At 51.5% G+C, this 12,148-nt stretch overlaps 1 protein-coding gene across 1 annotated transcript; it reads right to left on the bottom strand.

Moving 5' to 3' along the window:
- Nucleotides 1-1,659: 1,659 nt before the first annotated feature.
- On the bottom strand, nucleotides 1,660-9,753 carry RHBDD2 (rhomboid domain containing 2). Its single transcript, XM_037375004.1, has 4 exons — nucleotides 9,594-9,753; nucleotides 8,091-8,485; nucleotides 7,555-7,705; nucleotides 1,660-5,349 (listed from the first exon to the last, which is right to left on the bottom strand). Exons 1-4 carry the CDS (start codon nucleotides 9,728-9,730, stop codon nucleotides 4,917-4,919), a joined length of 1,116 nt encoding a protein of 371 aa, XP_037230901.1. The 5' UTR covers nucleotides 9,731-9,753; the 3' UTR covers nucleotides 1,660-4,916.
- Between the last annotated feature and the right edge of the window lie 2,395 nt (nucleotides 9,754-12,148).

Genomic DNA, 12,148 nt, shown 5'->3' with positions numbered 1-12,148 from the left:
TGGGGGGCTGAGGGGCTGCTCTGCCTGGCCAGCCTGCAGCCAGGGCAAGCAAATGCTCCTGATTTACCCACAGCAAGGGGGTTCGGATGCTTTGGGGTGCCTTTCTCTAAACACTCACCCTGCTGCCACCCCCGCATTGCACAGGCAGCTCCAGAAACATCCCCAGTGATGCTGGTGGAGAGCGTTTCACACCCCGGCTCCCGGTGGCACGGAGGGAGCGGTGCCTTCCCCTCACCTTTCTTTCTGAACCTGGGTCATGACTCTGCTGAGCCCAGCTTGGCCACAGCTTGCCCTGACCCCACCGAGCAGCCCCACTGCCAGGGCCCAGCCCCCGGCATCGTGCTGGGGTCACCCAGGGGCTGGTTCCCTCCCTCGGCCTGAGCATATGCTGGCACAACCGAGGTCACAGTCCTGCCACTATCGCCGTATTGACGCTGGCTTCAGAGTCAATAAAACCCTTGGGGAAGGTGCAAAGTCTGCGCCAGCTGAGGGGCAGGCACCCAAGGGTCCAAGAGGGGGCACGGACCCCAGAAGCACCCACTGTGGGGCAGCAATGCCCAGGGCTGCGGGGACACCCCCTTTTACAACGGCATCTGAGCAAAGGGCTCAGGGGTGCGTGGCCACCCAGGCACCACTGTCACCCACATTGGCTCCGGGACCAGCCCTGCAGGGGCTCCCCAGGGTAGAGGCTCCTCAGGGTGACTCCAGTCCGTGACCATCCCCCGCAGGGTGAATGGCCACAGGTTAAACATTGCAGTGGCCGGGATGCACCCACACCAGCCCCAAGGGGACGGCAGAACAGAGCTGGCTGATGGCTTGGGGTCATCCTCAACCCATCAGGTGCCTGGAGCAGGGATAGGCATTGTGGCACAGCCCATCCCGTGCTGTTCCCGTTAGGGAAGGGGGTGGCATCTCATCACATGCAACCTGAACACCCCAGGGGGATGGGGAAGCAGAGCCTGGCCAGCCTGCAGGGTCCCATCCAGTCAGTGCTCTGTTTCTACACATCTCTCTCCCACCTGCCACCAGGCATGTTGGGCTCACCCCTGGCCAGTCTCCTCCATCCCCAGGGCCGAGCTTTTGGCCGTGGAGCCTCCACAGTGCCAGCAAACAATCTGGGACCCAGTGGGACCTGGAGGTGATGTTTGGCCGCACCCTGGCCCTGGTGCAGGTAACCCAGCCCCCAGCGCAGGGTACCCGGCTGCAAGCGCATGCTTTGCCACAAATGAGTGACAGGAAAGCAAAGAAACACAGACCTGGTTTTCTTCCAGCATCAATGCCTCCTGCCAGGTCTCCCCGTGCTGCAGGACCCTGTTGCTCCCAGATGGAGCAGTGATGCAGATTCAAGCCAGTTCTGCTTTCCTCACACACCCCCGACTCTTTTTCCCTTGCACCATGGGGGGTGCACAAGAGGGGACGGAGCTGGGTTCTCCCAAATCATCCTTCCCGTAGCACGACCGCTACCCCGAGCATGGGGGAACAGCCGGCTCAGCTCCCAGTGCTTGTCCCCAGACACTTGTCACTCTGCAGTGACCCCTGAGGATACGGGACAACCCAAGGGGCTTTCCTGTCTCGTTGCCTCCAGAGCAGATGCAATCCTGATGCTGAAAGAAGTGGCAGTTTTACTGGGAATGCGCCAGAGGCACAGAATAGCAAACCTTCAGGGGCAGCACGGTCCCCAGGAGCAAGCCATCCCAGCCTGAAGTGGGGGTTTATTGGTTAAGGATTTTTTTCTTTGTTATTTTTTCCCCTCCTACCCGCTTTAGGAACTTTAATTCTCTATCTCCCCTCCAAGGAAATGATCTGGTACTGCAACGGGTGATCAGTGATGTTGCTGTGAGCTTAGTTAGGCAAATGCCAAAGCCCAATGAGCTGGTGATTTTTACCTCACTCTCTTACAAATGTAATTCCTCTTTTCAGCCTTGGACACAACGTTTGCAAATGCCTCATCCCAACTTCTTCCCTCCCTCCCTCCCAGCAACTTCCCTTCCCTGGGCAAGGAGTTCCCAGTTTGCCACAAACCCTGGGGAACGGGAACTTGCTTGGACTCCACAGAAGGACCTCAGCTGGTTTATACAAAAGCATTTCACTGTGAAACAGCTGCCTACAGGAAAGGCAGGGAACAGATTTCACTAGGAAAAAAAAATCTTTGCAAACGCCTGTCTGAAGGCCACTGAAGACTGGTACAACACGCTGCAAGTGACAGGCAGGTGCCGAGGCAGTCATGCAGCTGGGATTGGAACAGCCCTGGCGACACGGTGGAAGCTGTAGAGGTCAGAGAGACCCACTGACCTGCCAAGGTCACCAATAAACTCACCAAAGAGTTGGGAGCAGAAGGAAAAAAAACCCAAACTGTGAGTTTGTGCCCATCCTGCCACATCCCATCCCCAGGGCTCACCTGGAAAGCTGTGGCGGTTGCCTTGTCCCAGCGTGGAAAGGTTAGTGGCTGGTACCTGCTCCTTGCACAGGGGCATGTCCCTCACTGCCAAAACAGCCCCTCCTGGAAAGAGGTGGGCTGTCTGCCCCCCACACCAGGCAGGCTTGGGGCTGGTCTCGCTGCCAGCAGCCACACTACAATGACTCTTACAGCCCAGGGCTTCCTTTATCACTGTAAAGCCATGAAACTACTCACTGGAAACACGCCATCCCTTTAGAGGCTCTGCAGGGAGAGTAGTTCTCTTACTAGATCAACCGATAAATTCAGAAAGGAAAATAACCAGATTCCAGCCCCACAAGCATTTTCCAGTGTGCAGTACCACTCATCCCCGGTGCACATCCTTTGTCACCAACCTGCCCCACAGCTAGTGCCTAACCCACCATCCCAAGGAGCACACTCCAGCTTGAAAGCAAACCTGGAGACTTAGTACTTTGTCTTTCACGCTTAAAATTTGCAGGTATACAACATCTGCAATTGCTACTAGTCTTCATCACCATTCTGCACATTTCTGGAGAAAACAGTGAACAAATTCCTAGGTTTACAGGTGAGGCTCTCACAAGGAGGAAAATCAAGGCACAAATGAGAGTAGAGTATCAACATTTCAATGTCATCTCTTGCATTTCTTTCTTGGTATTAAAATCACACTTTTAAGTTTTTACTTTTTATAAACAAGCACCTTATTCTGTTCTTGCTCCACACTAACCACCTAACAACGCAATTGCTTTCAGCAGGAAAAAAAGGACCATGAAGTCAAGTCCTTTTGGGATCCCATGGAGGAGCAAAACACTCAGGGATGAGACAGAGCGGGCCACCAACTCCAGGCTGGTTTTCCCAAACTGCTGCATCCTCCCGCAGAAAGCCCCTGCCCAGGTGTGCCGACCTTTGCAAGCAGAGCTTCTTACCAATGTGCATCTGAGGTCCAAGTCCTCAGCATTCACTTTGGTCTTCCCCCAAAGCAAGCCCCTGCGAGGCCACACGTAACTGTGGCAGCCATCCCAGAAGGGCTGCTGGAGAAGGAAGTGGCTATAGGGCAACACGGGGCTTCTTCAGACACTGAAGAGGGAAAAAAAGAAAGAGGCAAGTACATGCTTTGGTGCATGCAGCTCTGAACGGTGCCTATGACCTCCACTCACTGATAGCATCAAAGAGCCCTGAGGATATCGCGGTTTCTGGGGGACAGGTTAGGCGCTGTAAGAACATCTCTGTGAGCAGTAAATGGCACTTTCTGCTTCATGTAGCACTACTTTTTTGGAGCACAACAAAACTCTAAGCAAAGAGTCAAAGGTGATAGTTGAGATCCTGGCTGATTTACAGACACAGAGACAGCAGATTCCTCCGGGGCATGGCACAGTAAAGCAGCTACACAGCTGGAAATAAAGCTCAAGTCCCAGCGACTTAACCAAACTCCTTTGTTACTGCCACAGGCACCAAACACTGCATCCTGCTCTAAATCCCTTGCTGAAAACTCCCCTCTCCCACACACCTTTCCACCAGCTCTGCAGACAACAGAGAGAGATTGTGCTAACATTGGTGGGTGAGACATCTAAAGCTGAGCAGTGCGAACACCCCCAATGGCATTGCTACATTCCAGTTATTTCTTCTAACCCACTGTTAAGGTCCCTCCCAGCTCCTTGGGTCTCTATACATTCGCTCCACAAATGGCCAAAATCCCTTACTGAAGCATCTCCCACTACTTCACATGCATCTGAGGTTGCCTTATCGACAAGCACTGGCAACACAGGCTGAGCTAGCACCGTGCTAGCAGAAAACGAAGGCAACATGTTGATGCATGCACAGACTACAGCTAAGAAGGACCTTCAGCGTTTTAGAGCTGCGTTTTGGCGGGCAGAAAAGGGTGTTCTGTATTCTGTCCTCTTGCCCCAGCCCTGGTTTAACAAGCCCCCTTCAAGGCACACTCTTAGTGGAGAGGTCACTAGTAGAAGATATCTGTCCTCCTCCACTCAAATATTAAGTTATAAACTAAGGCTTCCACAATTTCTGCCTATTTGGTGTCCTAGCTACATCACACCTGTAAACAAGATAGGAGCTAAGAGCCTCAGTGCAGCTGGGACATGTCCTTACTGCTGCACCCTAGTTAAACCCCAGATCAGTCCAGTGTTTTGATAATTAGGTTCCTAGCTTGAGTTGGGGAGCTGATGCGCTGTAACTCCAGTGACAGTGTGGAAAAAGGCAGCTGCTAAATACAGCAATGAAAAAAGACCCCAAAAAGACAAGAAGCACACAAGTGATACAGTCCCCATCCCCCAGCAATATCAAAAAGTAAAAAAATATATAAAAATTATAAATGAAATACAGTTAAAGCAGCCTGTAGCAGGGAACAGTGGAATGGCTTCACTGGAGCTACCAACCCATTCCTCTAGTCACCCCAGATACAACAAAGATGCCAGCAATGCACTGACGAGTAAGCGTCACGCAGTGATCCTGCCACAATGTGAGAGTCCTGCTGCTTTCTGGAGGATCAGTACACCTGCACTCTTGAAAATTCAGCTGAAACAGGAGGCGCTGTGGCTGCTGGATACCCTGATGCTTGCTGAATGCCAGCCAGGGGGCCCACGCCTGCAGGCGTCTGTGGATCAGTGGGGCACACATGCTGCGGGGGAGAGAACATGCCCAGCTGGCAGCACTGTCCGGGCGAGGTTCCAGCATGGGTCTGCACATAATGCTCTCCGAAGGCACCTCCGGCTTGGTGGGGGGAAGAAGTGAGGCTGTGTCCTGCACTATGGCCATGCTGAGATCCCTTGTGCCCCAGAACATGGCCATATCCTGGAGGGCAGATATGTTGAAACCCCTGGCTCTGCACATTGGGGTGCTGCATCTGGGAAGTAGGAAGAGTCGGAGGCGAAGAGCAGTAGTAGCTTTGAGTGGGGTAGGCGCCTGGTGTGGGGTTAATCCTGGGCAGGAAGAGAACAGAAGGTTACACTGTGTTCAGAACTGGCATCCTCTAATGAGGGCTGGAAGTGCCCTGGGGGTAGATTTCCTCCTGACCAGTGCTCAGAAAGGTCACTGCAATCCATCAGAGAGATTCACTACAGCAGGAGAAGCTCTTAATATAAGCAGCACTTGAGTAAAAATAGGTTTACTGGCCTCCCAGGACAGATGTTCCCACTCTTCCAACCCACACCAATTCCCCACCAACTGAACAAACGCGGTTCTTGGCCCCGGTCTCTTTGTGCAAGGAATACGCAAGCCAAGCGACAATGTGCTTTTTGATTTCCATACGCATCCTCCCTGCCTTCCCCTGAATGACACATCTGTTAAGTTATTCATCAGGAGAAGTCATAGCTGCCAAGTGTCATTTGTTAAGAAGCCATAAAGGCCTTTGGTGTAAGTAAGAGCCCAGGTTGTAGAGTGAAAAGGGAAAGGAGGGAAGTTACAAGTAAAATTAAACATGCAGAAGCAAGGTCTAGAAACAGCCTTTGCCAACAGAAGGCATGACTCATCCCACCGAAACACATCAAGAGAGAGGCAATCTGCCTAGAAGCCAAAGCCTCTGGGACTTCAGGAGTACTGCTCAGCCCACGCACAACCCTAAGATGAGCGCTGAGAACCAAGACAATATTCATGAAGACCATAACTGCCAGGTCCCCAGCAAGAATAAGAAACTGGCTCATGCTGGGGTTTTTGGGCTTGGATTTTTTCTTTTATTCAGGGTGTGGGTCTGTTGTTTGGTTTGATTTTTGTTTTGGTTTGGATTTTTTTTTATTTTATTTGTGGGCACAAACATGATACCAAAGCCTGGATGTTCTAGAAATGTCTCCTGTCCGGTAGCAAGTTGACGCCTTATGTTATGAAAATTTTATGAAAATTTGAAAAAAATAAATAAAGAAAACCCAAACCATCAAGAGCTCTTGGTTGGGAATAAGAATCAAAACAATAAAAATTAAGCCCCAGCAGCACATACAGAACTTGTGTGTAAGACACAGAGACATGCAAATTTAACTGCAGAAATGGAAACATCCTAGAAACACCTTCCCACACCCTGATTGATAGTCAAATGTTTATGTAAATACCTTTGAGCCAGAACAGTCTATTTACGTCACCTCACCTAAAGAAAGCAGGTTTAGACACAGAGCTGAGACGCTGTGTGCAACAGTCATCAGCAGAAGCATTAGACTGATGCAGACACAGGTTCAGCATGCAGCGAGACAGTCCCTACTCCCAAAAGCAGCACTTGCACAGAAGGGAGAGAGTAAAAGCACAAATGCTGCTGGATCTGCCTGGCCTCCCTGGCAAGCACTCACATGTTTGAGTGCCCTAATGGGTCTGGGGCACACTCCTGCTGCAGGCAAGGGTTTGTTTTATGGTTTCCTCATGGGTGAGGGCAGATGCAAACACTTGGGAATGCTTCCACTTCAAAGAACGCTTTACAGTGAGCTGATGGCTTAAACAATACATAGGGTTTAACCCTTAAGAGAAAATTATCCTTCCTCTGTGAAACTGAAATGAATAGGGAAAAATTTGACCTACATTCCCAAGCTTTTTAGAATACAAGTGAGTTCTCACGGCTTGTGATACACACAAACTTAAAACTATTCCTGAACGTCAGCCAAGGGCCCCAAGGCTTCTTTTTGGTAAAGCAATCTTGCCTTTACTGAAAACATGTATTGAAGGGTCTACATTGAACTTTGTGACATCTTTAATTTATAATGCTCTGCTCCTACATAGATTTGGACACAACTCACTTCACAGCATTCCTGGGAGGTGAGGTGGGGCAAAGAAAGATAAAGATCATGCCCCAGGGAGCCACACAGCCAGAAACAAATGCCCTAAGTCCTAATGTTAGAGCAGAATTGCACAAAACTAACTTTCATGTCAGCTAAGCTGTCATACTTCGCATGTGTACACACTGCCATTGCAGCAAATGAGAGGTCTTTCACCTCAATTTAGCTTTCACTGGAAGACCTGGTTGAGTTAATGTGTGATAAAGTATTAGTCACAGTAATGTCACTAGCGTAACATCAACGGGTCAGTATGTTCCCCCTGACACCCAGGATATGAAGCCACAAGCACAATATAGCTTTTACATGTGATGTAATGCCTTCACTTACACCTCAAAATTCCCCTACAAGATCTTTCACACGAACTCCTGTACTTACTTGCTGCTTTTGAAGACTCTTCTCTCTGCTAGGGACCCTGGGATATATTTCAGCCCTGGTATCCTCTTTAGTAGACTGAAAGGGAATACTTGGTCCAGCTTAGCACCCACTGACTCTGGAAAATCCAAGCAGACACAGTAGCCAAGACCATCTGAAGTCAGCAGCATGTTAAGGAGAACTGCAGTCAAAACACATTCATTTCATGCAGCCACACACAACCCCGCTCCAGTCAAATCATTTTCCCTGGAGAATTCTCCCAGTTCTAACCAGCACCACCTTTACAGACCACCACCCTCCTCAGCTCTGTGTTCTCTATGCACACTAAAGCCACAGGGTAAGTAGAAGTCTGAGGTAAAAAACAAACGCAGAACTGGTGTGATGAGGACCAGCAAAGCCAGTGAGAGTTTAAAGGAGAGCAAGGGCCCAGGAAACACCATAAAGCCACTGCATCTTGGCAATGACAACCACAGCATACCCTCCCCATTGCGGGCCAGCAATCCCACTCTGGTTCAGGGCTTTGCACTTGGAAAGGATACAGGCTTCCCCAGCTAGGAGCCCACACAGGTTACTCAAGAGAGAAGAGTGGGGTATAAACCATGCTACAGAGAGCATAACCCACGGCACCAGCACCACTGGAACTCTAACCCCCAAAAAGAGAGTCCTCTTCATCCGTGAGCGAGTGGTGGACACACCCAATGTAGCAAAAGCTACAGGCATGAATCCTTTGGCATCTTCTACCTCTGACACCCTCGAGGCAACAGTCTCGAGTAAGAGATACAGGAGGCCAGAGAGGACAGCAAATGCAATGGTGAGGAAGCAGTGCTTCACAGTGCCAACATTCTTCTCAAAGCTGCCAGCAAAATACCAGATGAGAACGGCACCACAGGTCAAGGATATCAGGTCTTCATAGACAAAGATGTAGGTAACTAACCTGTGAACTGAGCACACCAGCACATCAGAAAGGTGGAAGGCAGCAATGAATTTGTTTTAAACCACTACAGTGACCTGCTTGAGCACAGAAAGAGTAAGCCTACAGGATTAATTAATAGCTTTCATTTCTACCCTGGTGTAGGAGAGAAGGAACTTGAGGCCTCTAAAACTAGGCGTAAATAACCAGAGTTAAAACAAGCGCTATCCTGGGTATCGCAGACATATGGACTGACTTGCTGCTTCCTGGAAAGCTGCCTAGAAAAAGCAACAGTATCTGTAGTAAATCACAGTCTCATCAAAAGAGAAGGCAAGAGACGCAAAAATTAACTGTTATGGTAACTATGATTTTGCTTAAGAGAAACACTTCTTGAACTGCTAGAAAGCTGACTTTTCTCACAAAAAAATGCCTGGAGGTTCTCAGACCTCAGAGGTGCTCCCAGGCCCTCTGGTGAGCTGTTCTCCTGGGCACTTGGTGAGGCCTGAGGCAAAATGATCCACCTTCCTCCCACCACCCTCAGTCCTCAGCCAGAAAAATAGCAGTTGAGAGCACAACCCGGTGCAGCCTGACTGCCCCGCTTAGAGCATCTGCCTGCTAAAAGAAATCACTGCACAGGGCAAAAGCAGAAAAATGGGAATTAGAAGCGTGATAAAAATCGTTCTGGGAATACCAGAAGGACTGAGGAAAGCAAATCCCTCAAGCTCCCAGCAGTGTACACCCACTCTGCATGGTGTCGAGGGCTAGAGATGGGTGCCAAGGCAGGAGCAGCCTGGTAGAGGGGTGCTGAGGTGGACGCCCAGCAGGCTCAGCGCAAGCCGGGGGAAGTGCCAAGGGAGTGGGAGCAGAGCACACAGTGCGGGTCGCGGGGAAGGCCTGCAGAGGAGGGCCACGGACCAAGCAGCAGGCTCTGTGAGGGACTTGAGGAAGCGCCCAGACCTGGGGGCAGAGCAGGGGGTCCAAGGGGTTCAGGGCAGGCCAAGGGGGAGGCCGGGAGAGGCAGCCACCAAGGCTCGGTGAGGCCTGGGCTGCGGGACCGACGGCGGCACCAGGGGCCGGGGAGGCGGAAGGGCCGAGGAGGCCGCAGCTGCTCCCCCCGGCCGCGCCCGCTCACCTTCCCCCGCACGCAGAGCGGCAGGCCGCAGCGGGCCGGCGGGGCGGCCGGCAGGCGCTCCCCGCAGCAGCCCGGGCGCAGAGGCGCCGAGCGAGAGCAGCAGCGTGAGAGCGGTGGCAGCCGGCGGGCGCCCCCATCCCGCCGCCATGCTGCCGCGCGCAGCCCCACTTCCGGCCGCCGGCGGAAGGCCTGGACCGTTGCCGTGGCAACGCGAGGCGCTGCGGCGCCCCCGGTACCATGGAGACGGGCGGGCGGGGTTTGGGGGTTTATTCCGCTCCTTTTTAAATTTTTTTTTAAATTATTCTTATTGTTTCCCTTTCCAGAAGGGAAATCTATCCCCGGTGAGAGATGTGAGCTATTGCTGGGAGCCTGCCCCAGGCTGGGTTACCGCCGTCCCACCGCCATGCACAGCCTCCCCAGGGCACGGGAGGCCCTGCCGAGCTGTACCCCCCGTCCTCTCCCTGCTGCCATGTCACGGTGTTAGGCTGCTTGGAAGGGCCGAGAATTTCCCTTCAAGTGTGGCAGATGAAGGTGGGGAGGAGCACCCGTGCCAGAGCTGTGTCTGCCCACCCACGCTGGTGCAGATGGAGGGGTTGCCCGAAGACAGGCCTCCTCCATGTCAGTGTGTTACAAACCAGGCTAAACCGGCTGAAATGGCATCAACTGCTGTTTGTCTACGGTGTCATGCATGCACTGGCTGAACGAACCACTGCCTGAAGGGAAGTGGCAGATGGAGGAGTGCTCTGCTATGGAAACACCTTACCCTGAGAAACCCCTGTGTGAGGAAAGGGACATACAGATAAGCAGCGAGAAGCAGGGAGAAAAGAGGCTTTGCTCCAAGGGCAGTGGGATTTTGGGAGGCCCCCAGCAGCGAGTGGAACAGCAACATGGCAGAAAAGCTACCCTGCCACCAGCTCCTCCTCCAGACAAGACCCCAGTTGCTGGCCACTGGTTCACATCTAATGAGAGAACCATGAGGTCTCATCTGCACAGGAAGAACCAGAAGCAGCACACCTTCCCACACTCCCTCTGATTTTACAAAGTGGGGAAAGACTTTGAAGCAGCTGGGATCTCTTCCAGCTGAGGGGGCTGAGCACAGGGTTTAGGAGCTGACATCTTTTTCCCATCCCAGCTTCAAAGTTTTTGATTGGGACCAATGGGAGAGCACAGCACAGATCTATCAGAGGGCAAAGAGACATGTGAGCTTGTTTCTTTATGTCAATTCATGCCTTTTTACATTTATGAGGATCCTTCAACCCCTGAGGAATGTAAAGGCACTGAGAGGCTCTATGCACAGCAAAAGATACCCCTACCTTGCTTGCCCTGGCCTACAGAGCATTGTTTGGGATCCGCCCTAATCCTGACTGCGCATTGCAAAGGCAGCCTTTGTCAGAGGTCCCAGTTTGCTGCAGACATGGGAAGGCTAATGGTGCGGGAGAAGATGTTGCAGCTGGAAGAGTTGACATTTTTCAAGCAGAAATGGGAAGATGGGCAGAGAGCTCAATCCCTTTTTTTAAACTATTTTAGTCACTGTTTGTTTCACAGAAACTTATCTTAGGCTGTGACAGTAGGATTTGCCTCCCGCTCCTACGCCCAGGGGGGAAGGAAGCAGCCCAACTTATTTGCAAATCTGCTCAATCTGTTCAGTTGAAACCAGAGAATACTCTTCAGTGCTTTTTAAAATTAAAACAACAACAAACCACAGGGTAAAACCTTGCAGTACTTGCTGTTTCCCCAGCTGATGCATGTGCAGACTGTCACTAGATGGAAAGTGTGCAACTGTTAACTTTCGCCCTCCAACTCTCACAAGAAGGCATCTTGATCTTAAGCAAGAAATATGACTGCTAAAACCCAATCAATTGAAATAATCAATATTGGTTTTGCTGTCGTTTCGGTTCATTCGTCGTTAATCCTCCTTTCTGAGGCAATGTCTAGTTTCATAGAAGTGGCTCCTAAGAGCCCTTTTCTTAGAAAGCCATTCTCCAAGTCAATATTTGGCTTTTAAAGATAGTCAGAAACCCTGGCAATCCTGTTCTGCTATGGGTTGGTTTGTTTTTGGTTTTTTTTTTACTTTAGCACCCAGATTTTGGATGTTTTCTTAAACTCCATCTCAGCACCTCACTTCTTTTCCTGGCTGCGCACACCCCAAGTGTGGTGAGGACATTCCCCCTCCAGGCTGCTGTGAAGTTTGGCATGGTGAATTCTGTTTTGGAAAGCCTGAAACCCTCTCCACCCCAAACGGTGATGCACAAGGGGGGTGCTGACAGGGAACTGGGGACCCGCCCGCCTTTCCGCACTAGCGGCCCCCCCAGTTCCCTCTCAGCACCGTGACCGTGCTCTGTGTATTTATTAATTAAAATAATCTATTCCCCGCCTCCCTACACAGCCTTATCCAACCCAACCCGCCCTTACAGCGCCGAGCACCCGCCACACGCCCCCCTCCCTCTGGTACAATCCATCTTCCCCCCCTCCGACCGCGGTAACTTGGTACGGTCCTTCTCCTCCCCCCTCACTTCCCCAGGCGAGTGGTAGGCGCCGCGCACGCTGATTGGCTG

Source organism: Falco rusticolus, chromosome 1 (genome assembly GCF_015220075.1).
Source record: "Falco rusticolus isolate bFalRus1 chromosome 1, bFalRus1.pri, whole genome shotgun sequence".
In the NCBI taxonomy this organism is placed as follows: domain Eukaryota; kingdom Metazoa; phylum Chordata; class Aves; order Falconiformes; family Falconidae; genus Falco; species Falco rusticolus.
This window is presented reverse-complemented; position numbering and strand designations above follow the sequence as displayed.

Bases quoted from the DNA above. Each gene is read 5' to 3' on its own strand.
- RHBDD2 (XM_037375004.1), bottom strand. From the start codon at position 9,730: ATGGGGGCGCCCGCCGGCTGCCACCGCTCTCACGCTGCTGCTCTCGCT. The intron at 8,486-9,593 runs GTGAGCGGGCGC...CTCAGTTCACAG, and splicing joins CGCTCTGCGTGCGGGGGAAG to GTTAGTTACCTACATCTTTG. The intron at 7,706-8,090 runs GTATCCTTTCCA...TGCTGACTTCAG, and splicing joins GCTCCTAGCTGGGGAAGCCT to ATGGTCTTGGCTACTGTGTC.